At 50.1% G+C, this 27,996-nt stretch overlaps 3 protein-coding genes across 15 annotated transcripts; all 3 read left to right on the forward strand.

Annotated features, from left to right (window-relative positions):
• Nucleotides 1–311: 311 nt before the first annotated feature.
• Nucleotides 312–9,075, forward strand: LOC125738219 (zinc finger protein 652-like). Its single transcript, XM_049006965.1, has 5 exons — nucleotides 312–1,426; nucleotides 1,927–2,074; nucleotides 2,215–2,330; nucleotides 4,724–4,868; nucleotides 5,491–9,075. Exons 1-5 carry the CDS (start codon nucleotides 341–343, stop codon nucleotides 6,069–6,071), a joined length of 2,076 nt encoding a protein of 691 aa, XP_048862922.1. The 5' UTR covers nucleotides 312–340; the 3' UTR covers nucleotides 6,072–9,075.
• A 151-nt stretch (nucleotides 9,076–9,226) lies between these two features.
• On the forward strand, nucleotides 9,227–16,293 carry LOC125738227 (probable phosphatase phospho1). Of its 13 annotated transcripts, XM_049007041.1 has the most exons (5): nucleotides 10,658–11,857; nucleotides 12,196–12,230; nucleotides 13,416–14,407; nucleotides 14,656–14,684; nucleotides 14,756–16,293. In XM_049007041.1, exon 3 carries the CDS (start codon nucleotides 13,564–13,566, stop codon nucleotides 14,386–14,388), a length of 825 nt encoding a protein of 274 aa, XP_048862998.1. In that variant the 5' UTR covers nucleotides 10,658–11,857; nucleotides 12,196–12,230; nucleotides 13,416–13,563; the 3' UTR covers nucleotides 14,389–14,407; nucleotides 14,656–14,684; nucleotides 14,756–16,293. The 13 variants fall into 13 exon arrangements, with proteins under 13 accessions (XP_048863040.1, XP_048862998.1, XP_048862935.1 ...); XM_049007083.1 differs by lacking the exon at nucleotides 10,658–11,857 and adding an exon at nucleotides 9,227–10,644 and having other exon boundaries at nucleotides 13,613–14,409; nucleotides 14,623–16,293; XM_049006978.1 differs by having other exon boundaries at nucleotides 13,416–14,409; nucleotides 14,623–16,293.
• A 1,012-nt stretch (nucleotides 16,294–17,305) lies between these two features.
• Nucleotides 17,306–27,267, forward strand: eftud2 (elongation factor Tu GTP binding domain containing 2). Its single transcript, XM_049006951.1, has 28 exons — nucleotides 17,306–17,451; nucleotides 17,767–17,881; nucleotides 18,017–18,179; nucleotides 18,285–18,363; nucleotides 18,502–18,577; nucleotides 18,686–18,751; nucleotides 18,881–18,916; nucleotides 19,001–19,091; nucleotides 19,206–19,288; nucleotides 19,638–19,804; nucleotides 19,887–20,011; nucleotides 20,120–20,183; nucleotides 20,296–20,386; nucleotides 20,490–20,625; nucleotides 20,995–21,122; nucleotides 21,252–21,445; nucleotides 21,545–21,656; nucleotides 21,752–21,892; nucleotides 22,010–22,111; nucleotides 22,769–22,851; nucleotides 23,182–23,268; nucleotides 23,503–23,629; nucleotides 24,262–24,349; nucleotides 24,445–24,563; nucleotides 24,717–24,811; nucleotides 25,173–25,326; nucleotides 26,601–26,708; nucleotides 26,837–27,267. The coding sequence occupies exons 2-28, from the start codon at nucleotides 17,780–17,782 to the stop codon at nucleotides 26,930–26,932; spliced, it is 2,913 nt and encodes a 970-aa protein (XP_048862908.1). The 5' UTR covers nucleotides 17,306–17,451; nucleotides 17,767–17,779; the 3' UTR covers nucleotides 26,933–27,267.
• Nucleotides 27,268–27,996: the final 729 nt, after the last annotated feature.

Raw genomic sequence — 27,996 nt, forward strand, 5'->3', positions numbered from 1 at the left:
CTTTTTTCATTCATTTTTGTCTGCTCCTACTATTACAGATACTGTTTGAATTCTGCTCGTCGTTCTGCGGGAGCCTGTGCACTTTTAGGTCGGAATAGTGCTTCCTGTTCCGTCGGCCACCTCTTTTGGGGAGGGGTCAGGGGTTGGTGTGACCCCCCCTCCCCCCGCCTCTGTTGATCAGATTTTGCAAGAACAGTAGTGAGAGGGACGAGCGCGGGCGGACCGCCCCTCCTTCACTTCCCCTCCTACGCCCCCCCCTCCCCCTCCCCTTCCTGTTCCCGCCCCCCACCCCCTCCCCCCCCCCCCACCCCCTCCCCAACCTTACACACCTGAGGCTCCAATGAAATCTTGCCAGAGCTTCAAGGAGGAGGTGTCAGTCCCAAGTTCAGGAGGTATGGCCCAGGATGATGGGCGCAGAACACACACGTCCCAGACGTACTACCAGCCCCCGGACCTGGACCTTTCTGGGAAGTTGTTTAAGCGGGAGGGGGGCGGTAAGCCATATTCCGTGCTGGTGGACAACAAGATGGGAGCCAAGGGGCTCCTGGGGGATGCAGTTCCTGGGCAAGTGAACCCCCATCAGCCACAGCAGCAGCAGTATTACAGGGAGGCGGGGACCCCAGGGTTGGATTCGGGTACGCCAGGGGCCCCTGCGGCCCAACAAGCTGGAGTGGAGACATCCGATGACTCGGATGGCTCTGAGGAAGATGACGAGGAGGAAGAGGGTGATGAAGAGGTGACGGAGTCTTTTAAACGGGAGCAGATCATCGTAGAGGTCAATTTGAACAACCAGACCCTCAACGTGTCCAAGGGCGATAATAAGCAGCCTTCACCCCCGGCCTCTACAGACACGTCTGGCAGGGTCAAATCCGGGAGCGAGGAAGAGGAGGAAGAGGAAAGCATGGAGGAGGAGGAAGATGAAGAGGATGAGGAAGAACCAGAAGAAGAGGACGACGATGATGAAGAGGATGAGGAAGAGGAAAGGGAAGGCCGAAGAACAAGAGCCAAGAAATCCCAGCGGAGCGAAGTGAGCAGCGACACCAGCCCCACACCGCCACAGCGCACGACCCGGCGGACCACCATGGCGGCTGCCAGTGCCACAGCGCCAGGTGTGACCACAAGGGGGAGACGGCGCTGTGCGGAGCAGCCCAAGCGGAAATCGCGTCCGGCCCGGGAGCCCAAGGCGGCCGTCTCGAGGCCCACACCTTCGGACGCAACGGGGCCCGCAGCCAAGACGGGGGGCGATGAGCGGGAGACCCTGGCGTGTGAGAAGTGCCCGCGCGTCTTCAATACCCGCTGGTACCTCGAGAAGCACATGAATGTCACGCACCGGCGCATGCAGATCTGCGACAAGTGCGGCAAGAAGTTTGTGCTGGAGAGTGAACTGGCTTTGCATCAACAGACAGACTGCGAGAAGAACATCCAGGTACGGTGGTCCTGCCTCATCGTCACTGCCTTCTGATGTTCCCCAAATGAGACCTCCATCCCTTGTACTTTAAGGGTCCACTGTGACTGGTCAATGCCTAACAGATTTAATGGAAGATAAAGTAAGAAATGATGCATTTACACAAAGGTGCAAAGGTTACTAGGTGTACTCATCCTGGCCAGGAGAGGGCACTGCAGGAACAGAATTCGAAGCGCAGCAGCTTGCCTGCATATTACTGCTTGAGCTAAGCGTGATCTGTCTAGTCTTGTTTGTAGTTTTGCCAGGTCAGGACATGTGGGTGTTCTCAGCTTTGTTTAGTAACGGCTATGGCACAGATTGACATTATTGACACAGTGCCCGTTGTCAAAATCCAGCCCTAGCCAAGGGGTCCGGTTATTGAAATGACCAGGAGCATCGCTGTTGCCATGGTCACTGTTGCTGGGGAAGCTCTGGGAATCTCACTTCCACGTGTGTGTGTACGCGTCTCTCTCAATGCGCAGTGTGTGTCCTGCAACAAGTCCTTCAAGAAGTTGTGGTCCCTGCACGAGCACATCAAGATCGTGCATGGCTACGCGGAGAAGAAGTTTGCCTGTGAGATATGCGAGAAGAAGTTCTACACCATGGCTCACGTGCGCAAGCACATGGTCGGTATGTAACCCCTCACCCCCCTAACCCTGTGCGAGAGAGACTCACCGTCTGTCCATGTTCTGACAGATGGGCCTGGGTTGCATGTGCCTCTCGGTTCTCCCTCTTGCTTCACGTTCTCTCCCGCTCTGTTCCCCACGCAGCCCACACCAAGGACATGCCGTTCACCTGTGAAACATGTGGGAAGTCGTTTAAGCGCAGCATGTCCCTGAAGGTGCACTCTCTGCAGCATTCGGGGGAGAAGCCATTCCGCTGTGAGGTGAGAGCAGCACCATTGTCAAGATCAGAATGTGTAACTTTAAAAATGTTAAAAATGTTACTTTGCTGGGTAATAGGAGTCCACATTTTTGCTCCCTCCCAGATTCCAACATATCCTGTATTGCGTGTTCTTGATTGGCTGGGAGCTGAGAGGGAGCAAAAATGTGGACTCTCCGGGGTCCTCGAGGACTAGGTTGAGAAGCACTGCCCTCAGTGACACACAGTGTGTGAAGTGAGATTAAAGCAATTATACTGTGGCTTCGCAGACCTGCTGCTACTGATTATCTCTGGGCAGTACAGTGAAATCTCTTCTGTGACTATTTAAAAATGACATGCTTGTTTGATATAAGGTTGCCTTGAACAGGTATTACAACTCTAGTAGCTTGCCACTGGTTAAGTGTAGAGGCTTGACTTGGCAGAATTCCTTCGTGGGCTGATGCGTAGCTTAGTAGTTTAGGGATTTGTGACCATTTGTAGAAGGTCGCTGGTTCAAATCCCCTGGCCAGCAGTATTGTCACATCTAGAAGGGGATAGTTCAGATCCAGAAAGTAAAATCCCAGACCAAGATTTGCCTTCAAGCAAATGCTTGAGTGTAATCTGTGAATGTGACTCTTTGTACTCAATTGGTTGGTTGAATCAAAATCTTTGTATGAATTTGTACTTTCTGGACCTGAATTATGCACCTCTGGTCATATCACTGTTGTGCCCATGAACAAGGCCCTTAATCCAGGGTTGCGAAAGAATGGAATTTTTGTGTTTTCCAAATCTTGACAAGTACAGAAAAAAGTGTGAAAATACCTCCGTGTTTCCAGACTTTTACAACAAATTGGCGTACTGTATGTTCTAACGTCTGAATTTACTTATAAATGTTTCTGATGAAGTCACCGAGGTGAGCTGTCAGTGCCAGTGTGTGCACTGGGCAAACATTGAAGAGCCGCGTCCCAAACCAAGGAGTGGGGGTGTGTCTGTGGGGTGTGCGCTTGATTAATCTGCAGCAAGAAGTTCTGATGTAGGCAGGAGTGCTTTAATTACCCAGACTGAAAAAAGGGCCCCCTCCCGGCCAACGGCCTTTGCCACCCCCCCCACCCCATGGCTCCAAAATGCAAAGTCAGTTGCAAATCCTGGGAAGGGAAAGAAGGGGAAAAGCCCAGAGTGGCATCTTTTGGGGGGGGGGGGGGGGGCGGCGTCCACTTAGCAAACTGCCGGTTCCAGCACCCTTCCCGACAACTCTTACCGTCACCCCCCCCTTGGCACGGTCTGGAAAACTGTGGAATTATTTAACAATGGGAAGCGAGTGGGAATGCTGTCCAGCCCAGTAGCTGCAGGACGCTGCCTTCTGTTTAGTTCTCGCTGATAGATTGCTCCGGATGGCATAAACGTAAATAATGATTCGGCCGTTTAGCCTCACTCAGTGTGTGTCTCAGCTGAGTAAGTTCTTCCAGGTTTCTGCGTACTCTGATGTTTCAGGGTCCCGGAACACGGGGCGAGTATGAAACATCACGGGACCAGCTGACCCCCTTGTTTTGGCATTCCGTTATATCCCGGAGGGTGAATGTTGTAAGGCCTCACTAGTGCTGGAATTAGGGTTTTCCTGGACGCCCTCTGTAGATGTGATGCACAGGGTCCTTCCTCCCAGTGCACCCCTTATGACGTTTATGTTGGGGCGCGGGGGCCGGATACTCTTCGGAATACTGGTTGAAGTGGTGTTCTCAGACAGAATGCGGCGCGATAAATATTTCCCTGTGTAGGAGCATGGCAGGACCCCACTGGGTGGGTGGCCCCGCAGCATCAGGCCAAAACACAAAGGCGCACACTGTGTCCTTCTGGGTAAATAGGTCTGGTGGTGGGCCGGATTGCCCTACTAATTCGGGCCACCAAACTGGGATTATTTGAACAGCGGTCCAGTCCGAATATTATAGGATGGTTAGGAGACTCCTCTCGGATAGGAAAAGCCCCAATCCCAGATTCTGGCGTTGTGGCTGGGAAGGGGTGGGAGATGGTGGGCAGGGTGGGAGGTGGGGGCAGGTTCTGCCTGAGCTCCATTGCTGAGTGTGCGGGCTTTGGGGCAGGCATCCCGGGCCCTAGAAATAGAGCACTAATAACAGGCTCCGGATTTGGACTGGTGTTCCGCCGCCATCCCTGAGGCGTAATAAAAATGTGCCAGTCCCACCCCTGCCCACTGAGCACGCCCCCCAGGCCCAGCTGGGAAGTTTCTGTTCCATATATGAGTCTTCTGAGGATATCTGAATTTTTTTTAACCCTATGCCAACACACCGGTGCAAGAATGCAGGAGGGATCCAGAAGGTATAATGGTGCTCAATCCAGCAGTCGAAGGTTACTGTCGGCTCAGCTTAGTGGGGTTCCTGACACTCTGTGTCCCCCCCCACCCTCCAGAACTGCGATGAGAGGTTCCAGTATAAGTACCAGCTGCGGTCCCACATGAGCATCCACATCGGACACAAGCAGTTCATGTGCCAGTGGTGTGGCAAGGACTTCAACATGAAGCAGTACTTCGACGAGCACATGAAGACCCACACGGGTGAGTCTAGCCACATGACGTCCCCACCGGTGGGTCGGGATTCTGCTACGCTGATCTAAGGTGTGAAGCAGGTCGCTAATCGGGCCAGTCGTGTGGTAATCGGCTGCAGAACGGAAAGGAGGGTCACTGGGTCACCGTGGGCTAGTCAAGTCAGCCGGAGTCAGCGCACGTGTCTGGGCCTGGAGCTCATGGCAGGTCGGTCCGTGTGATGACAGGGTGGCGCCGCAGCGGAGTCTGGGCCGGGCCGTCCTGAAAGGCCACTGCTCAAATCCCGGCCTACTCTCTGTTAATTGAAGGGAACCTCCGTGTGTTTTTTTCCTTTTCTTTATACTGTGGGTGTGCTTTTTTTTCCGTGCCTCTGATTTTTTTTCGTCGGGGGTGTAATTACGCTTCCCCCGCCTTTCCTGCGGACGGATTTAGCCCCGCCGTGGCCGTGGAAACGCCCGTGCCCCACCCGTGCCCTTTAATAATGCACGCTGCCTGCATCCCGCATGCTAACCGCTACATGCTGGCACGCGACGCCATCCACGGTCTGGGTCCGCTCTGGGCCACTCGGGTAGTGTTTTTCAGCCAGCCCCAGATTCTGATAAAGGTGTCGCCCTCTTCCCCCCGCTGGCTGCAGGCGAGAAGCCGTTCATCTGCGAGATCTGCGGTAAGAGCTTCACCAGCCGGCCCAACATGAAGCGGCACCGGCGGACTCACACGGGCGAGAAGCCGTACCCCTGTGAGGTGTGTGGCCAGCGCTTCCGCTTCTCCAACATGCTCAAGGCCCACAAGGAGAAGTGCTTCCGGGTCACCAGCCCCGTCAACCTGCAGCCCACCGGCCTCCCCCTATCTCTGCACCTCCCAGCCCCCTCCTCGTCCGGCCCAGCCCCGGTGCCCTCCGTCAGCCCCCAGGTCCCTGGCGCCCCCGTCCCCGCCTCGCCCCTCGGCCTCAGCCCCTCAGGTGGGCCCCTCCCCCCCAGCCGGCCGGTGGGCCACACCTTCACACAGCTGCACCTGCACTCGCACCCCTCCCACCACCAGCACCACCACGCCCCGCATCCGTCCCACCACCACCTGCCGGTGCCACCTGTCTCGCACCTGCCGCCACCCCCGGCTCTCTTCAAGAGCGAGCCGCTCAACCACCGCGGCCATGAGGACGGCTACATGCGGCACATGACGCCTCCCGACAAGGGCACGGGTGCCCCCCCACACCACTGAGTGCCGCTGCCGGAAGGAGGGACTCGCACGGCGACCACCGGTCCGCTCTCCTGCCTCGCCAGCTGGCCCACGTCTCACCGCCTCCCTAGACTTTGGGGAGAGACGAACAGGGTGCCGATGGGGGCTGCCCGCTTCCAGTGCCACCTGTTTCTGTTTGACTGTGAGTGTGTATGTGTGTATGAGAGGCCAGCCCCCCCCCCGACTGTAGGCTCTTGGCCCCACGGGGCAGATGGCACCCAGCGGTCTGCTTCAGGACTCTGTGTCTGTGTGTCAGGGTTGTCCATCAAGCAGCGGCTTCTTGTCATCAAGCTCGTTAACCTCCCACGTGGCCAAGGCAGTGTCGGGGGGGGGGTCACGCGTTCCATTCTTCAGCATTCCTTTGTTGACTCCCATGTCTCAGTGTTTTTTTTTCCCCCCCTTGTGTGCTTGTCTTTGGTGGTCAGATGTGGGCAGAGCCAGAAGCAGACAGCAGGGCCCACGGGGGTCAGATCCAATGTCTTAGGGCCTTTCGGATTTCATTTCTTTGGGGGGGGTTGGCATCTCCCAGGCTCGGTTACACGCGACAGTCATATCGCAGATTCTCAGTATGGATTTCTCCATCAGGGCTGTGTCAGTGGCGCCCCCTAAGGGACAGTGCCACACGCGTTCTGATAGGCCGGTTAGTGCTCTTTGGTAGTGACCTATTTCTTTAATTTTTTTCTCTTCCCCAAATGGCTGCTCTGACTGTAAAACCCCTTAAGCTGCTGCTTTCCAGACGCCTGACATTTTGACTGACTGTTTTGAACTGACATTGTTCAGGAGGATGCTCCCGACCCTCCCCCGTCCCCCTCCTCCTGCCCCAGCTTCCTCACTGCCAGATGGCCTGGGAGCCACCAGAAAGCCCAGGGGCCCGTGCGCGCCCAGGGGCCCGGGCCATGGCTCCCCCGTGGTCTGAAACGCTGCTGTTTTTTCCTCCGGTTTCCCGATCTCCTATTAAGAAGTTGCAGCCGTGGCTCCCGGGGGCTGTTCTGTTAGCTCGTCTCTCCCCCTCGGGCCTCCCAGCGGTGCTGTCACTGCTTCCAAACCTCACGCATCAGGCCCAGTGCCTACAGACGCGATTACCTTCCCGGCGGTGTCCCTGCTGGCTATGCAGTGTGTGCTTTTCCTCCTGCTCTGGTTCCCAGCTTGCTTTGGACAAATCCAGTGTTTCAAAAAGAGAATGTTTATCGTTCCGTTAACCACCCCCCCCCCCCCCCCCCAACAAAACAAACGATTATCCACAAACAAATACTGCAGAATTAGAATGTGGATTTTAAACTGGTTTATTTAACGGGCCCAATTTAAATGTCTAAATTGGTCATAGCAAACTACACAGTCAAAGGACGTCTTTTTGTTTGCAACGTGCAAGCAGATAAGTTTGATTTGACGGTTGGCGAACGTGTCCTTGGCCGCGTTTTTTGGGGCAGCCGGCTTTCTAGAACCCACTGTGAGTGGCTTTTTAATGTCTCTGTTCTCCATCTTGTCCACGAGCTGCCATTACGCAGGGTTTAGCGACACTGAGATGGCGAGTAGGGTGGCTTTTCTGTGTGTGTCCTTACCCCGTCTCCACCCCCCCATTGGCCATCGCCGTGGCAACAGGCAGCCATCAGTCTCAGGTACCTCCAGTCAACTTCCAGCGCACCAAACCCTTCTTAGCTGCCAGCCTCGAAGGAGTGTTTCAGTCCCCCATCCACCGAGAGCTTTGATCCCACATCTGCAGGACACACATGTTCCAAAGTGGTCCCCCCCCCTCCCCATGTGCCTGACAGCTGGTGAACGCTCATCTCCTCCCCCACTGGCCCCTCAGCACGAGCCCGGCTGTCACCTATGAGCTCACGCCCAACCCTTGTGCATCCGTTTGAGATCCTCCAGGCTCAGTTGGATGGTTGGTCAAGTCTCATTTTCTAAAAATTTTTAACATTTTGTTATAAAACTTTTTTTTTTTTTTTTTATATTATCATGGTGTGGATAAGGCTGAGAGGTAAATAACGAGTGAGAGAGTAAAGGTTCGTATCACGTGTAGCGCTCGTGTGATGACTGTGTCTGCGAGGAATTGAAGAGGAGTCCATTCAGTCACTTTGCTGGTGAGTGGTGTTTGCATGTGTGACAGTGTACCGAGCTCTGGCAGTGAGCCTGTGCAGCCAACCGAGATGGAGAAATCCCAGGAAGAGGAACGTTAACCAGAGGATTTCGGGACATTCCCCCCCCGAGCCAGCTGTGATCCGCCGTCGTCCGTTGCCTCTTCTGGAACCTTCCCTGCCCTGTGTAACCCTCTGCACTTTACCGCTGTGCACATGAAACGTGGCGAAGGGCGGGAGAGCGCCTCCCCAGAATCCGAAGCGTCCCACTGCAGGAGGGGGGGGGGGGGGGGGGGCTCTGCAGTAGGGAGGGAGGAAGAGGAGGAAATGAGGGAATGCTGGTGAGGAAGATGGCGCAGCTCTTGGGAGTGCATCCTCAGCCAGTACTGATCTGGAGGACTCCGAAGAGTGGGGGGTGTCCTCTTCATGGTGCTTTTCCCCATTCAGACCTTCTGAAGCAATCTTTCACAAGCCCCTCCCTGCCTTGCTGGACACCGCCCCCTGCCCCCCATTACAACATGGGCTGTTCCAACCTTTATATTGGTTTCCCATTTATTAACGTTTTTTTTTTTTTATTTTATTTTGTTCTATTGTATGACTCTCCCTTTATCTTTGTTATATAGAAATGCACTTTCTACTAAAATCATTGCTAGTTCAAAGAAAAGAAAAAAAAACAATACTGAGTTCTATTCTTTAAAGATGTTTTAAAAAGCAATCTACTTTTTATGTATTTTTAACCACTTAATGTAGCATTGTGTGTTTTATTCTGGTGAGTGTCTGGTGCCTGTCGTGCAGCTTCGCGGCTGTTCTGTGCTCACAGGAGCAGACGCCCTGGGCCTTTTTTGATAATGTGCATTTAACAGACTTTATGCTAACTTTCAGAGTAAAACAAGTAGCCATAATTATGACCCCTACTGTGTTCTGCCTCTTCTTCCCTATTCCCTCCCCTTATGGCCGCCTGCGGCGTCCTCCTGCTGATCCCATGGCTGCCAGATTCCGTCTCTCGGCTGTGTCACGACACGGTTACTAAGGTTGACCGGAGCGTTGAATGTACGTTAGTCCATTAGCCTGCGTGTCCTGTCATAGTCAGGATTGATGTTTGGGTGAAGTAGCTAATTTAATTTTCGGGGACCTATATAAATAATTTTTTTAATTTTTGTTTTTTTTTTTTTTTTTTTTTTTTTACAACACTGGTTGAATTGTGAGAAACTTAGTGCTCCCGTTCCGACATGCAGTACTGAGAACATTAAACTGGTCTACTGCGAGATCGCACTCTCCTCTTTCCTGTTTTCGACTGCAGCCATGCCGCATGTGCCATGCGCCCTCTGTTATCGTGTCACCTCACACGCCATGGCTTAGCTTTCGAGAAGGCGCCTGGCACAGAGCCGCAGGGCGGTGCGTGTCACGCTGCGTGTCATGCTGCGTCATGTCAGACAAAGATAAGACCAGCGATGTTGAAGACTCGGGGGGGAGAGGGCGATGTCATCGCTGGGGCTGCTGCCTCGGGGGCAAGCGCTTGCACCCAGGGCTTGGTTTGCCATGGGGAGGTGCCTGGCCTTTTGTCTTGGAGGGACTCGTTCAGATGTCTGGTGCAGATTAAGGTTTTATCCTAAGGTCTTCCTGTGGGACTGGATCTCAGCAGGAAGCTCTTTCTCTAACTGGGTCAGGAGCCGTTGGCACAGTGGCAGCGCCGAGTGAGTCGGGTACCGCCCGAGCCACACCGAGACGAGTGATTGTCCCAGGAGAATGTCGACACCCGCGCTCTCCCTGGGGCCTGAGCCCCTGTGGTGCGGCTGACATCTGCATGGGTCGCTCACAGCATCACAGCGTGCAGGAAGCTCTAGAAGGTGTGAAGAGCAGCTCCACCTAACATGCTGATGATTTCTCAGCATTACAGGAAATATGCAATCAAGAATTTGACACTAGAAGACCTGCTGTGGGCAGAGTCTGTCCAGAAGTGGGTTTCTATGGTAACGGAGTTTACCCCTAACATGTGAGGAGAGTGACTGACTCCTGTTTGTCAGCAGTGTACATGGGGGAGGGAGGGGGGGTCGTGGTGAGATAAAGGCAGTAAGTGGGCCACCCACCCATCCTGTACCCGCACTGCTGCTGTCGTCAGGCTGCTTGCAAAATTTCTATGGACTTTAATGTGGTGTGTTATAAAAACACCCCCCCTCCCCCATGTTACTGCAAGTACAGGTTGACTGGGGAAAAATGCAAGACTGAGTCACCGCTGTCTGTGTGCGTTGGGGGGGGGTGGTGGTCAGTCTGTTAACATTGAGTGGGTGAAGTGTGGATCCTTCTGCCTCTCTGCTGTTCCTAGCTGAAAATAGCCTGTTGGGATCTTGCTTTTTCAGTACCAGGGGGAAGCAGGGATCCACCCACCCACACACACACACACACACACACATACAGCAGGCTGAGGAACAAAATGGACATGAGCCCAATGCCACAGTGCAAGAGGAGCAAAATGTCTGGTAAGTACAGCCTCCCAGCTGAGGATTCGCCAAGGGAAAGAAATTACTGTACAAAGTGTTATTAGAGGTGATGTGTGAAGCTGAGAAGGGAAGGTTTTGGGCCCCTGAACATTGTGGAAGCAGCATCTTGTCTGCTGGTGGACTGATGGGGTGCCTTGATGGGCATGGAGAGTGTGCACACTGCCAAGAAAGTGGAGGCCACGGGGCATGAGGAGGGCGTGGATACAAAACAATGCATAACTTACATGGTCGGGGAACACGATACCAACACAGTGCGGATTTTAACCTATGGGGGCGTGCCATCCACCTCCTCAGCCTAAGTTCACGTTTTGTTAGGGAGCTCAGAAATTCTAGGTACAGCCCTGCATCCGCATAAATAATATTTTTTATAATTTTTCATTACCTCCAGTAATGGAAAAACAACCCCCTGGACTCCCTAAACTGGGTGGAATGCTCAACCCAGAGTTACGGTTTTGGATGTATGCAGTTGGATTCTAGGGAAAATGTGGTTCCTGTGGTTCCTTTCAATTAACCATCCATCCATCCATCTTCCAAGTTTTTGGACTGTGGGGGGGAAACCGGAGTACCCGGAGGAAACCCCACGACGACATGGGGAGAACATGCAAACTCCACACACATGTGACCCAGGCGGAGACTTGAACCCGGGTCCTAGTGGTGTGAGGCAACAGTGCTAACCACTGCACCACCATGCCGCCCCCTTCAATTAACCAAACAGGAATAAAAATGAAACATACGGTGGAGTTTTATACCGCATTATATGAACTTTAAAAGGTTTCATCATAGCAAAATGAGCAATACATGTGAACAAAAGGGACCGTTTTCTCAATCGTTAAATGTAAAGCGGAACGGCAGTGAGAGAGACGCTTTGGGGAGAGGTGCGTCACCCCCTGTATTTTAACAGAGCCTTGTAGGCGGCTCATCATTGGCCGGCGTCCCGGGTCGTCTCCCCCCCCCCCTCGTCTACCTACCCCCCAGCCCATAAAACGCGCCGGGAGCGCTGCGCTTCCTCCGGAGAGCAGGAATGTCCGCGGCGCGGGACGCGAGGAAACCGCGCCGCATCATGACAGTCTGACCGGTGTTTTTGCGCACGAACGGAGATATAGGACGCGATGCGAGTCGCCCCGCCGGGTCGGATCACCGCGAAGTGCAGACACCTCCAGCATCTCTCCCGCCGGCATTTCACTTTCCAGCGGTGATTTCTCGCTTGTTTTGTTTCATTGCGTAATAATCGGTCGGAAAGGGATATTTGCTTGATGATTTAAGTGACAGCAAGTCACCTTTTGTTCAGTTGTTCCTTGAAACATTATTTAACATATACATTTAGTTTTTTTGTATAATAGAGAGACACAGTTTTAAGATTAGTTTTGTTCCGTAACAGTTTTGTTATATCCGACTTACCTTAATGAAATATATGAAAATGGACGAATTCATCGCGTGCGGATTGGGACTTAATTTCCGTGTTGTGACATTGTTGGGATGTACCGCTTCTCCGTTTCGTAATTGCGTTTCCTTCTTCGTCTTTCGTTACAGATTGTCCAGAGGACTTCAGATACAGTAAACTAAAGGTTAGTATCATAATCATGTAACCGTAATGGCTGGGACACTGTCATCATGTATACTTCGCCACTGTATGTAACATTGCGCTGTGGACATGTTTTTGTTCATTGTATTTTTGAATGATAATATTTGATTGTTTTTGATTTTTTTTCCAAATGAAAAGCCTTGTTGTATAAGGTTTACCAAAAGTGTATATATCTGTATTAAATTCGCCGTGCGGAGCGACGCAGAGACCGTAGCAAAAATGAATTATTAGGGAAAAACATTGTGACTGATTGCATAATATTAAATTGCTGTATTAACACTTAATACAATTTGTTATATAATTTGTGGTCCGGGGCAGGCTATATTCACACAAGGCAAAAATCAAATAATCGTTAATATAACGAAGCAAATTTATATAAGGGTAAATGCACGAATGTATTTTTTTTTATAAACCAGTAAAAAACATACATTTCCGCTAGTTGGTTAACTGGTAAGTGGTAACTTCCACTATTTAATTAAAATTCTATGCCAGTGTGCTGTAAGACGTCCCACTAATAGACAAAGTAGTGCTCGGTAACGAATATCTAAAACATATATTGATATTGGAATTAAATATTAAAGAATCTCTAGTTTTAGGTCTATGCAGCACAAACTGAATGCGTGAGAGTGAGCTGTAATTCAGTAGAAGTTAAAATCGCACATAGACGTCAGTGAGACCGTGGTACAGTTCACTGGAACAGTGACCTTATTCGGTGACGAAGAGAGCCCCTTGTGGATGGGGCGGTTAAAAAACCACTCCAGTGGAATATCGATTAAACGGGACCTACTATTATGGAATGGAGAAATTTGGATAGAGTTATAGCTTCGAGTCACAGGGGCTTCTTTTGTTGTACCATCCAACACCAAGTATACATTGGCACGAGATAACATTTCGATTGGACTATGCGATGTGTAAAAACAGCAAGTGACAGTAAAATGATGGATCCACAATCATTTGAAAATGTGTGCAAACACAGGAGAGTGCAAATAAAGAGGACTGGGTTATGGTTATATCGATCTTGATGTGGTCTTGTGTGTGTGTGTGTCTGTTTTGCTTTATTTGAAATTTTGTTTGAAGAATTAACTCTTGTCCTTGTCTTGTGTCTCTCATCTTTTAAATTCTATTTCCACTCTTTCTTGCACTTCAACTTCTCTTCATGTTATTTCAGTACTATTGTGAGCTGTTTTCCCAGAATCCCCGGCTCAGTATCCCCCCCCTCCCCACAGAGAGTGTCCACAGAGGGGGCCAATAAACACAAGGGAAAGGAAAGCCAATCACATCGTCACTCGGTGTAGTAAGAACAGAGGCGGCCAATCATGCGGGACTCTGTATTCAACTGCTGCTTTCTCCCACCCCCTCCCCCAGGCGAGGTGGAAATCTTGAACCGGCGGCCTGGCAAAATGGCCGCTCCCGCCGACAAGCGCTTCCTGATATTTTTTGACTTCGACGAGACCATCGTGGATCAGTGCAGTGATGATGTGGTGGTCCAGGCTGCTCCTGGCCAGAGGCTCCCTAGCTGGCTGAAAGATACGTACCAGCCCGGGCACTACAACGAGTACATGCAGCGGGTGCTGGCCTACATGGCGGAGCAGGGTGTGACGGAACAGGCCATCCGATCTGTCATCGAGAAGATCCCCGCCTCGCCCGGCATCCTAACCCTTTTCCAGTACCTGCACACCCGTACCCAAGACTTCGAGATCGTGCTGGTGTCTGACGCCAACATGTTCTTCATCGAGACCTGGCTCCGCCGTGCAGGTGCCCGTCAGCTCTTCCTCAAGATCTTCACCAATCCCGCATCCTTCAACGAAGACGGCCGCCTTCTCCTGGGGCCCTACCACGCCCACAACTGTCCCCGCTGCCCGGAGAACATGTGTAAGCAGGTCATCGTGCGAGACCACCTGGCCAGGCGGATCCGGGAGCGAGGACGCCCCTACCAACATGTCTTCTACGTCGGAGATGGGGCCAACGACTTTTGCCCCTCGCTGGTCCTGGGTCCCCGCGACACAGCCTTTGCCCGCCGCGATTACCCCATGCACAAGCTCATCATGGAGGTGCAGGCCGACTTCAAGGCTACCGTAGTCCCCTGGGCCAGTGGGGAGGATGTGGTGGCACGTCTGAGAAGGCTGGTGGAGGAGAAATAAAGCTTGAGGGCCAAGTGGATGGTGCGCAGTCACTGACTGGCACAGACGCACCTCCCTGACAGACGCACCTCCCAGACAGACGCCACCTCCCTGACAGACGCACCTCCCAGACAGACGCCACCTCCCTGACAGACGCACTCTCCCTGACAGACGCACCTCCCAGACAGACGCCACCTCCCTGACAGACGCACCTCCCAGACAGACGCCACCTCCCTGACAGACGCACTCTCCCAGACAGACGCACCTCCCAGACAGACGCCACCTCCCTGACAGACGCACCTCCCAGACAGACGCACCTCCCTGACAGACGCCACCTCCCTGACAGACGCACTCTCCCTGACAGACGCACTCACCCAGACAGACGCACCTCCCAGACAGACGCACCTCCCTGACAGACGCCACCTCCCTGACAGACGCCACCTCCCTGACAGACGCCACCTCCCAGACAGACGCACCTCCCTGACAGACGCACCTCCCTGACAGACGCCACCTCCCTGACAGACGCCACCTCCCAGACAGACGCACCTCCCAGACAGACGCACCTCCCTGACTCACAGAATGCATTATGTATTTGTGCCAGAGTGGCAGACAGCTCTTAGAAAGAAAAGAGTAAAAATGTACCCTTGCATTTGTACCTTATAAGGTACAGAAATGGACTCTGAGGAACACCCCAAAGGTACAAATAGCATTAATGTACCATCAATGGTACAGAAATGTTCCTCAGATTCCATTTCTTTACCTTAAAAGGTACAATTACCTAAGGCTAAGGGTACAAATGGCAGACCCTTGAAGGTACAAAGTTTTACCTCTTTTTTTCTGAAACTAGCAAAAAAATAAGCACAAGTATATAACTCAGGCGACCAGCTAAATCTGCCATGAAACAGCACTACCTGATTAGCTGATAAACCCCCGCAACCAACAAAAATGGTTGCCTGAAATTATCAGTGTCTAAATGAAAATTCATAGAGTCAGAACCCAATATAATCTTGGTTTCTGTTGGATGAAAACAAATTTTGTGCCACACATCTAGGCTTCTTTACATAGTCAGTGTCATAAAGCCAGCAAACTGATTGAAATAATTTTTTATCCTGCCCTCAGTTTCAAAGACTGATATCTTGTCATTAAAGCATGAATACTGTTGGTAACCACGTTCAACCTCATACGTCTGAATCTGCGATATCAGATAACAGCATTAGTGGTGTACTGCTTACATTAGGAATGACTATTAATTGGAACTGGAATGATTAAGAATAGAAATTGAAATCTAACCAGCTAACTATCCTAACTGTAGTTTTATTTGTAATTATGTAACGTAATTTAATAATAACAAAACAAATATAACTTCGTGATTTCTGGACGTCATGAATCTATGAATCTCTGTTAGTTGTTTTTGTATTATTATTATTACTTTGTTGTTGTATCACAAGTAATTATTTCACATTTTATTTGGTATTTTACTGATTGTCGACCAAATTGTCTTTTCATAGCACCTATGAGCGCCACCTGCTGCCTTACATTAGATCGCGGGTCTTCGGTCGGTCATGTCAGGTTTATGATTTTTATTAAAGAAACTATCTCGATCTCTTTTCTCAAGATCAAATGCTGACATAAAATACGCAGAAATTTTCTGTGTTCTATTATTATTATTCTGTGCATTTTATTAACTGGATTACCACGAATTTCTTCAGGTGCTGTGTCTTGTTCTGTGTCAATGTTTTTTTTTTAATTCAGCGTGTTTAATTCAATTCGTGTTTTAAAATGTACAAGAATAAAATACATCTGTGCATTTTATTATGACCAAAAGGAATACAAAGCCATCAACAAAAACGAAGGTTTCCTCTTTTACCGGTGGTGTTACTTGACATTTGCATCGCCTGTTTGATTAAAGTTTTAAAATGGACGGCATTTCTGATTTACGGCATTCCTGTATCTCCTTTCAGCATTTAAATGAGGCTATTTCATGAATGACAGGCATACTAATAAGGAATAATTAGATCTTTCTGTCACACTACATTCAATATCATCAAATCCACAAAATACGGATGACGTATAATGGAATTCAAATGCGTCAGTCGCACACATTTCGGTTAATTCGTTGAATGAGAAAAGCCACAAACGCAGTAGAGCACTTTCAGGAGAGCACGTGTGAAAATAAAAACCCTGATCGCTTTTTTTTTCGTGGAAAACAGAAAGACCACCTTTTTATAAACTGAAACCTACCCAGATATAATTATATTCGTTCTCTTACATTATCACAAATAAATCTAGGAAGTTAGGGTAGTTAGTTGTGTAGATTTCAATTTATGTTGAGTACAACACTTCACCTCTATGTGGCAGAAACTTATTAGCTCGACTGTACAGAGAAGTGTTGTCCTCAGCGTAGGCCTAACTGGAATCTAATGCTTTGACAAAAATCATAATGCGTCAATATGTCAAAATACATACTTCCCTTAATTTGGGAAAGTTAGGGTGCCGTTTTCAAAACTAATTAACAACAGTCGTAAGCAAGAAAAAATACAAAAGAAATTTCCTACAATTAATAGTGGCACCTTTACGGAGTCTCTCCAGTCTCCGTTTTTCTAAAATGTAGCGCCACACAGTGGCTGATTCGCAGGTTGTAATATTGCAGCTCTGTTTACGCTTCCGAATCTGTTTTCATAGGGAACGCGCTTTTACGCAAATGTTTTGAATACGCATGCGCAATATCACAGGGAGGGCAAAAAATGAGCCTGCTATCAAAGCGAGTCTGATAATTTTATTTTTATTTCAACTATGTATTCACATTTAACGTCTTGCTAGTATAATCATGTAAAACTTTTATGGTTGTTGAAAAATCATTTCAAAAGTAAAATCAAATAATGTAGCTTATTTTTGAAAAGGCAATCTATAGGACACCGAAAATCTCCCTCAGTCGACGCTCAACTTGCGTTTGCCGAATGAAGGGTCCTTGCGGTGCATGGCTTGAGACAGAGTGGAAAGTGTCTGTTTTATTGGAATAGAGTAATAACATACGCGCACCTTTTTACGGAGTTGTTTTCAAAGAAGTGATAGTATCAAAATCAGGTGAGAAGGCTGGGTGTATGTATTTCTATATAAGTTCAATTTGTTGAATGCCTTTTGATTTTTGCGATTCATTTTTATTGAGGATAACATTAGCCAGCAATCTAACATTAGCTAAATGTGACGGATAAGTTGTACAGATATAAAGCCATAGATTATTGTTTATTAAGTTAAAACGACGTAATGAACAGAATATTTTTGCATGACCGACTTTAAAGTGGAGCCATTCGTTTGCATTCATTTAGTTTTCAGTATGCGGTGAATTCATTCTTGTATTTGTAAATGGAGCTTCAGTAAAAGAGATCGCTGTATTTTCAGATTTTTTTCCATCATGGAGGCGGACCTGTACGACGAATTCGGAAATTACATTGGGCCAGAGCTAGATTCAGACGAAGATGATGATGTGGACGCCGAGGATCGCGATGCCGATGAGGTAAAAATCTTGGCGGACCCGCGACTTTAATGACTTTCTTGGATGCTGTTTATGTGTCACGATGGCTGGCTACTTCCGCGTGGTATGTTATCTTATAGTCCACTGTGTAACATTTTACATGTGTTTTGTCTCTAGGCAGATGAGGATGACGACGATGAGCAGGGAGATGCTGACGAGGATGTTCCCGGGATGGAGGTGGTGCTGCACGAGGACAAGAAGTACTACTCCACAGCCGAAGAAGTATATGGGCCAGAGGTGGAGACTATTGTCCAAGAAGAGGACACACAACCCCTCACAGGTCAGCTCACGCAATCAACAGTCAGACGCGATATACCGATGATCAAACGTGATGAACAAATTGTGCAGATCTGTGACTTAAGAGTGAAGTTTCCTCACTTTTCAGAGCCCATCATCAAGCCTGTCAAAACCAAACAGTTCACTCTGATGGAGCAGGAGCTGCCGGCTACAGTCTATGAAATGGAGTGAGTGCCAAAGACATGGTTCCTCTTCCTTTACTCCACTGATATGTGCATTAGCCACTAGTTCAGCCAAGCTCCCCCTAGCTACCTGGCACTTGTACCCTTTTGTAGCTCTGTGTCACCTGTCTCTCCGTTCGGCAGATTCCTGGCAGACCTGATGGACAGTCCCGAACTGATCCGCAATGTCACTCTCTGCGGTCACTTGCACCACGGCAAGGTGACCAGTCTGTCGACGCTGCCGGCTTTCGGGCTTTTGCCCGCCTGGCTTCCCCACACTTTGCCGCGCGAGTCCCGAACTGCACTGACGTGTCCTGTTCCCCCGTAGACTTGTTTTGTGGATTGCCTGATCGAGCAGACCCACCCGGAGATCCGCAAGCGAGACGACTTGGATGTGAGTGTCCCGACCGCGCGTCAAACACGTTCTGAAAAGCTGCATCATTTCGTCCCGTTTTCAATGATTTTGCTGATCGGCTTGAGTTTCTAGTGAAACTTCGTTTTTCTATTTCACCTTTTGTTTTAGCTGCGTTATACGGACATTCTCTTCACTGAGCAGGAGGTGAGCCTTGTACAAATCAGAGTGTTTTACTTGATAGTGTACAGGTTGTGTGTGCTGTGTGAATTAATGTTGTCTTTTGTTCAGCGAGGGGTGGGAATCAAGAGCACCCCCGTTACCATGGTATTGCCGGACTCCAGGGGTAAATCCTACCTCTTCAACATCATGGACACTCCAGGTACAGAATGCAGGGGCTGGTGCGGCTGAGGGGAGCCTGGCAGCGTGTCCTTACATCGCGCAAAGGTCTCCTGTTTCTCAGGGCTTGCATTTAACGTCTTGTTCACCTTTGCAGGACACGTCAACTTCTCAGACGAGGTGACCTCTGGGATCCGGATCTCCGACGGCGTCGTGCTCTTCATCGACGCGGCAGAAGGCGTGAGTGGCGATCCAGGTTTCTGCTTCGCGGAGGGGGGGGCCGCTTGGGTCACGAGTGTGTCACTTCAGTTTTGATTGTGAAAAGTGATGGTCAGCAGGGTGTGCAGTTGTTGGTGCAAATGACCTTTTCGCTGTGTTTGGAGGGAACGTGGATAGTTTTCATGGACTCCACCTGATCGTGAGACACGGACACGTGTATGCAGGTGGGGGGGGGGCAGTTATGTGCCTTGCTCCAGGGCTGGATGGTGATGCGATATTGCTTAGACGGCCGCAGTAACCTGACTTCCTGTCTCTGAGCCGCATTCCGGAGACCATCCGGTCATTCGCACGTGTCACGCGCCCCCTACAGGTGATGCTGAACACGGAGCGGCTGATCAAGCACGCCGTGCAGGAGCGACTGGCCATCACCGTCTGCATCAACAAGGTGGACCGGCTGATCCTGGAGCTGAAGCTTCCACCCACTGACGCCTATTACAAGCTGCGGCACATCGTGGACGAGGTCAACGGCATGCTCAGGTACCTCCCCCCCACCCCCCCATCGCCAGCCTGTTCGGGCTTCTGGGCCAAGCTGACAGTTCTCTCTCTCCCCCCCCCCCAGCACATACTCGACGGACGAGAGCGTGGTGGTGTCCCCACTCCTGGGAAATGTCTGCTTTGCCAGCTCGCAATACAGCATCTGCTTCACCCTGGGCTCCTTCGCCAAGATCTACTCGGACACCCACGGTGGGGACGGCTTCTCCTGCTGACTGCTCGCTGCCCACCCCATTCACCCCCCCCCCACTGTCATGCTATAACCGCCATGTCACTAATAGGCACTCTATCACTTTCCAGGTGACATTAACTACAACGAGTTCGCCAAACGTCTATGGGGTGACATTTACTTCAACCCTAAAACGTAAGAATCCGTTCAGTTTTACAATCTCTCTTCATTTTGTTAGACCTAATGAGTCTGACTGATCCACCTTGTATGCGTGCGAGTGTAACATTTCAGTTGTGACCCCCGCCAGGCGCAAGTTCACGAAAAAGGCTCCCAGCAGCAACTCGCAGCGAAGTTTCGTAGAGTTCGTCCTGGAGCCCCTCTACAAGATCCTATCCCAGGTGAGCCCGCAAAGGTGTCCGTCGAAAGGGCAGTCTGGGTGACTGATATTTCTGCGGGAGGAGCCCCACGGAATGTGTCATCTTTACTGCCCCTCCCCCCCAGGTGGTGGGGGACGTGGACACTTCGCTACCGCGGGTGCTGGACGAGCTGGGCATCCACCTGACGAAGGATGAGCTCAAACTGAACATCCGGCCGCTGCTGCGGCTCGTCTCCAACCGCTTTTTCGGCGAGTTCACAGGTACGTTTGCTGCTGTTCCGGCCACATGGGGGCCCTGCTCCATCCTGACCCGGGTTTCGGACTATGTACCCTCTAGTGCCTCACGTAACAGAAGACATGACAAGGAAGCTGAATGTCTGTTATTAAAAATGCCTAAAATGGTAAACTAATGCTTCAATAAGTGATTAGAATATGTTTTACAAGAATGATGAAGCAAACCTTAATCATCCATTTCCTGAAATGTTTTTTTTGGAAACCCCTTTGCTTATGAATTAGGAATGTCCATATGCACTGAGATATACTGCTCTTGGTACAGTAGCCCCTCAGTGGTGTTTAAAGTCCTAATATCTATGTCGTCACGAACTGACGACCCCCCCCTTTTTCAAACAGGCTTTGTGGACATGTGTGTACAACACATCCCTTCTCCTCAAACCGGTGCCCGGAGCAAAATTGAACACAGCTACACGGGAGGCCTGGACTCGGACCTGGGGGAGGCCATGCTGGAGTGCGACCCTGATGTGGGTGGACATGGGGGGGGGGGGGGGGGCGGTCAGAGTAATTCATATTATATCAATGCGGGTCTCGTGTTGGGCAATAGGGATCATACAGGCTGTCAATGTGAACTACCCCCCCCCCACCACCCCCAGGGTCCCCTGATGTGCCATACAACCAAGATGTACAGCACCAAGGACGGCGTTCAGTTCCACGCCTTCGGCCGGGTCTTGAGTGGCACCATCCAGGCCGGCCAGCCCGTCAAGGTCCTTGGGGAGAACTACACCCTGGAGGACGAGGAGGACTCGCAGGTCTGCACCGTGGGCCGCCTCTGGATCTCCGTCGCCAGGTAACCGGAACAGCCGGCACGCCGTCCAATCAGCTTCTCTTATCGTAAACCCCCGATTGTACAATGGGGCTCTTTTTCCTACCTACTTCTTGAACCCAGGTACCAGATAGAAGTGAATCGAGTGCCGGCAGGAAACTGGGTTCTGATCGAGGGATGTGACCAGCCCATCGTCAAGACGGCCACCATCACAGAACCGCGTGGCAACGAGGAGGTTGGCAGGCGCCGCCCCGCCTGGGATTCCCGGCCGATCCACAGCCCCCCCCCTCCATTTTGACGTCACCTCCCCACCCTGTCCCCTTCCCCCAGGCACAGATTTTCCGGCCTCTTAAGTTCAACACGGCGTCTGTCATCAAGATCGCCGTGGAGCCAGTGAACCCCTCTGAGCTTCCCAAGATGCTGGACGGCCTGAGGAAGGTCAACAAGAGCTACCCCTCCCTCACCACCAAGGTACGGGCTCCGCCTCGGCATGTCAGTTTCCAAGTTCCTGGTTCCAGGCTGATCCACGCGATCGTTGCAGAGCCGCTCTTGACTGGCTGCGCTCTCTCCTCACCTCGACGCTCTTAGGTGGAGGAGTCAGGTGAGCACGTCATCTTGGGCACCGGTGAGCTCTACCTGGACTGCGTCATGCATGACCTGCGTAAGATGTACTCTGAGATCGACATCAAGGTGAGCACTTTCCCTCCTCGCTCCCCCGTAGCCCCACCATGTCAGCGAGCAGCAGCTCCCGAAATTGTTCCCGTCGACGACAACGATCTGTCCCATACGCGTAACGACGCAGCCCCCCTTGCTCATCCTATATCACTCCACAACCTCGGTGGGCGCAGAATGTTTTTGATGCGCAAAACCTACATACCAAGCACAAATAAACATTTTGTGGCGAGTGGGAGACTCATTTTAATAGACGGCTGTTTTAAAATGGAAGCTGTTCCCTTTATTAACAGCCACTATTGGTTAAATATTAGCAGCGACACAGACAGGGAAGCCAACAATTGCCACAATACTCATGGTTATGCGCTAGTGAAGCACACGGCAAGCGTAACATAGTTACACCATTTGTAAATGCACATATTAATTTGAACTATGTTAAGATATACATGGTGGAGTGCAAAGTCTGCCGGTAACTACGTAATTAGTCCTGCTAGCTAACCCCACGATGTCACATTTACGTCAAAATCGAGGACGGTGGGTGGGATCAGAAGAAGTGAAAAATTTAGTCTTGGGGACCCTGCATGGGTTGTGTGCTCATTCAGTGTTGATTCGATTCCATCTATTTTTGTCTGAAGTACACAGCTAGGTGCTTTCTGTCTGGTCTCCTCTCTGCAGGTGGCCGACCCAGTGGTGACGTTTTGTGAGACAGTCGTGGAAACCTCGTCCCTGAAGTGTTTCGCTGAGACACCCAACAAAAAGTGAGGGGCCGCACCTTTCTGCCTCCCTGTCTGCTGGTGTCTCCCTGGGAAACATTGCAAAACTCCCACAAAGCGAAATGGTTGAAATATCGACCTGCATCAATGTTATTGATTTCTACAGTCTTCTGGTCTTTCTTCTACAAAGAGTTCCGTCTGGAAAAAGTGGTTTTAATTGTTAGCTACTGATGACGTTTTTATACCAGAAATCAACTTAAGGATTTTAGCAGACAGGCTTTTTTTGTGAGATGCTTTCCAGAGTTGGTCTCAGGCGTTGGAATCTCCTCATCTCCGTACTCTGACTTGGCCTGACCCGTCTCCTGTCGTGGACAGGAACAAGATCACCATGATCGCAGAACCTCTGGAGAAGGGTCTGGCGGAGGACATAGAAAACGAAGTGGTGCAGATCACGTGGAACAGGTGGGTGTGGTGCAATCTACTAGTGATGGCCAAAGTAAGGCTCATGAACCGTTTGCTGTATTTTCTGACCCCACTAGATGGCGCTCTTGGCTTGCTTCGGGGCAGGCTTTGAGCACTTTTTGGAACAGAGAGCACCATCTAGTGGGGTCAAAAAATACCACATGGTAATTGATCGAGGCTTCGTAAAGTGACGTTACAAATGACCTCGTTGTGAGCTGCCGGTCCCTTACCCAGGAAGAAGCTTGGGGAGTTCTTCCAGACAAAATACGACTGGGATCTGCTGGCTGCCCGATCGATTTGGGCCTTTGGTCCAGACACCACTGGGCCCAATATTCTGGTGGACGACACGCTGCCGTCAGAGGTCAGGATCTTACTTTACAGAATCTCCCGTTTTTAGACTCTCTTGTGTCCAACTTTCAGCATCGTGGGTTCTCAGTGTTTGCGCGAGTCCAAATGACACCTGGGGCTGACGGCGCCATCTTTAATAGTACCGAATGCGACCTAGTTGAAGATATAATCCATAGGCTATTTTCATGCCCTGATTTGGTGTGTTGTACTTTGTGGTTGCTGAAACTGCTGTAAAAAATGTGGAGTTTTTGTAGAGTAAGGTATGGTCAGCCATGTCGGTGGATCATATTCCTCTGTATGGTGGAGTACAGAGGTGCAGGTGGCTGTAAATGACTAACCAACAAAAAAAAACATGGACTGATTGTCAGTAGGAGATGGACAGAAGTTAGAGGGTCGCCAAATCATTTTGTGATCTGGAACTTGGTCACGTTCAGTCAAATTAGATTTGAATCAGTTCCATTACATATTCATGTTATAGATGGTGTCCATTCCAAAAATAAAAAATTGGGCAAAGATTAATGTTGTGTAGGGTTTGTCCCATGAGTATGTACATCTACAGGTAAGAGAGAGAAATATTACCTTTTTCTCCTGTGTTAGTACCAGTGCACACTGGTACTAAATGCCGTTTGTGTGTTTTGGTGGCAGGTGGACAAGGCTCTTCTGGGCTCCGTGAAGGACAGTATCGTGCAGGGATTCCAGTGGGGCACCAGGGAGGGTCCGCTGTGTGATGAGCGTAAGCGACCAGTGCCCTGCCCTCTCAGTACTCACCATCCCACCTCTTTACTTCAACCGATTTTTAAACTCTTCTCCCCAAACTCCCACCCACAGCCATCCGCAATGTGAAGTTCAAGATCCTGGACGCAGTCATCGCTCAGGAACCACTACACCGCGGGGGCGGCCAGGTCATCCCCACGGCCCGCAGAGTGGTTTACTCCGCTTTCCTCATGGTGAGCCTCCATCTCTTTTTGCACGTTATATAGATCTCTCAGGTAACCTTAATAGATGCCATGCATTTGTTCTGCTGGCTGCTTATCCACCCAGTTGACATTGGATGTCACATGTTGCCTAATCTCTTCTGCCATTGGCTGTTTCCTGTCCAGGCCACTCCCAGGTTGATGGAACCCTATTACTTTGTAGAGGTGCAGGCCCCTGCTGACTGCGTATCTGCGGTATATACAGTGCTGGCCCGCAGGAGGTGAGTCTGTATCTTGGCCAACTCCTCAGGAGGCCCCCCCCATGAAGAGAGGCCAAAATGTAGCATTTGCTATAATTCTGCCACTTTTTTTTGTGATACCTGAAAGCAATTTTTTTTGTAATTATATAATTTATGCTGGAACTGAATTCCCTATTAGGGGCACCATAAAAGAGGGGGGGGGGGGGTAATTTCAAGGACTTACGGGCCCTAAAAAAGTACTTATGCCCCCCCCCCAATAATCGTATTTTGAAGGCTCCTAATTTTCTGTTTGGGGTGCACATTTATACGCTGACTAAATGGCACATTTTGATGAGCAGAATTATCACTGTACACATCAGACTACCGTGACATTTCCCCATAGGGGTCATGTGACTCAGGACGCCCCCATTCCGGGCTCCCCTCTCTACACCATCAAGGCCTTCATCCCGGCCATCGATTCCTTTGGCTTCGAGACGGATCTGCGCACCCACACCCAGGGCCAGGCCTTTGCCCTCTCCGTCTTTCACCACTGGCAGGTAGGGCCTGTTGTCATGGTGATCCCCTTAAGCGTTACCATATTACATGTAATAGTTCGCTGATAGATAAATCGACCTGCGAACAGCATGTGATAAATGTCCCTGGAGAAAATTATGCTTGAGAAATTGAAGTTTGTGATGTGTGTGTGTGTGGCATGAATGAAAAATGACAGATTTCAGATCCTAATTCTGTTGTAATTCTTAAATATAAGGGTAGCGTTGAATATTTGTCTGATACTGGTGTTGGAAGGACAGATCTAAAAATTTGACAAAAATAATTGGTAAGGCTGAAGTTATTGTCGATTATTCATATTAGTGTCCTACAGCGTAGTCACAGATGAATCATTTTATTTGACGATGGCGGCCCTTAGCGGAATTTGAGGTTGTTAAGAGGCGTGACATTTGCAAAATAGACATAAATGTACCCCCGGGGGTCTGAGCTCGACGCAGCCTTACTGGACTCTGCAAAGGTGCTCACTGGCTGATCTCCGATTTCCCCCTCATCCAATCACCTGTTCGCATGCCTTTTCCCGCTGAGAAACGAGAACTCTGGCACATTCCCTTAATCGTGTGAGCTTCAGAAGAGCAGACATTGTGAGGTGATCTCGGTAAGCCTTAATGCAGCAACTTCACTTCTGAGGTCTGTATTTGGATTTGGCTGCCCCCCCCTTAGCTCTCCAGATTTAAGTGGCTTCAGTAACGAGATGAGGATGCTTTCAGTGTCAAGCGCCTATCAGATATAACAAACTGTCATCGTTTCTTCTAGACCTGGACCTGAGTAGGTGCATCTGCTGACGTGCTGATGTCAGGCTTTTCTCTTATTGATACTGTTGGATTGTTGAAGCACTTGGCAGTTAAATCACTGGGCCATAGAGTTACCCCCCCCCCCCCCCCCTCCCCAATATTAATTACTTAACCCCCCTCCCCCCGCACATACCCATTCCTGCCTTATATCTGCATTTTCATTTTAGTGAAAGAGTTTCCTGTCCCACCCCCACATATTGACGTTCTGTCCAGTTGCTTAATTGAGGGATTTGTCGTCTCCCTTCACAATTAGTTTCAAGCTGCACGAAACAAGTAGCGAACGGCCGAGGATGCAGGTCGAATGCTTGGTTCCCCCCCCCCCCCCCCCCCCCGAGCAGAACCCGAGCTTCTCATGGGACCTGTTCCTGTGTGTGTGTGTGTTTGTGTCTCTCATCTGTCTCTCTCCCATCCTTCACCCACCCCCCCCCTCATTCTCCCTCCATCTGCACACCTGTCTTCTGTCTGACTAGATTGTCCCCGGAGACCCGCTGGACAAGAGCATCGTGATCCGTCCCCTGGAGCCGCAGCCGGCCCCCCACCTTGCCAGGGAGTTCATGATCAAGACGCGTCGGCGGAAGGTGAGTGGGACGGGGCTCCTCCGCGGTCTCCGTGGAGACGCTCCTCCGCGGTCTCCGTGGAGACGCTCCTCCGCGGTCTCCGTGGCCTTTTACCCGCCTACCCTGACTCGCCTTGCCCTCGTCCTCAGGGTCTGAGTGAGGATGTCAGCATCAGCAAGTTCTTCGACGACCCCATGTTGCTGGAGCTGGCTAAACAGGACGTGCTGCTCAACTACCCCATGTGAACAAGGGGGGGGGGGGGGGCGGGCTGTTTTTGGCTCGCGGCTGCCATCCCCCAACCACGAATTCCTCTGCTTTTGGTTTAAGAATAATTAAGTTTAGGACGGTATTTGGATAGCTCTCCACAAAGAACCATGAGCCCCTTCTCTGATCCACTTTGTTTTGAATCCTGTATCGCAGGACTAATTGCATCTTTGTGTTTTTTTTTCTTTTCTACATGTGGAAACTTGATTTGTAGAAAATATTGGGCAGCAGGCTTGATTTTTTTTTTTTTAACAAGTAATTTCAATGTAATTCCTCTGATCCTGTACATGTTTAAATAAAAACCATGCCTGTTCCATCCCAGTCGTATTGCTCTAGATTTTCTTCCTTCGTTTTTCAGACTCTTGAGCCAAGCTAGAGGAGACCAGGCCTGGATAGTTAAGCTGATTCGCTTTTGCGGTGCCCTGTGGGGAAATCCAGCCCAAATTGGATTGCATTTAATGCTGATTGCTGTTACCATTTATAATTGTAATGGTGTCATCCCATCAAAGTAAAAGTAATTTATGTTTTACCAGTTGTACTGGTGACGCTTGGCTGATGATTGGTTTCTTACAATTAGATGAGCAGTACGGAAATTATTCATGGCAGATTCAGAAACTGCTTGGAGGACAAATTATGCAGTTTCTTGATTGACATTTATTTGTCTTATATTCCATGTCGAAGCCCCCCCCCCCCCCCCAGTCTGTCCCTAAGTCTTTCGCCACTGTGCTTCTCTCCTTCACTGGCTGCACACTGTTAGTGGTTGAAGGGGCTGATAGTTTAATTTGTGATATTGACCAGCCATATGTTGCCTTTTAAATCTAGTTTGTCATTTTTATTTACTGATGATATTCTGGAGCACTTGGACGTTGGCTTCTGTAAATGAAGCTGATCCTTAGTTAATTGTACGGTAATATATGGCCCCTGTGTTCCTGGATCAATACTAATACTAAACCGCAGTCCACTGGATTGACTTTACATAAAGCCCTCTGGATATTTGGTTGCATCTGTTGTTAAATAGTGGCTGAAGCTTTTATCCAATGTGAAT

This window comes from Brienomyrus brachyistius, chromosome 1, assembly GCF_023856365.1.
Source record: "Brienomyrus brachyistius isolate T26 chromosome 1, BBRACH_0.4, whole genome shotgun sequence".
Taxonomy (NCBI): Eukaryota; Metazoa; Chordata; class Actinopteri; order Osteoglossiformes; family Mormyridae; genus Brienomyrus; species Brienomyrus brachyistius.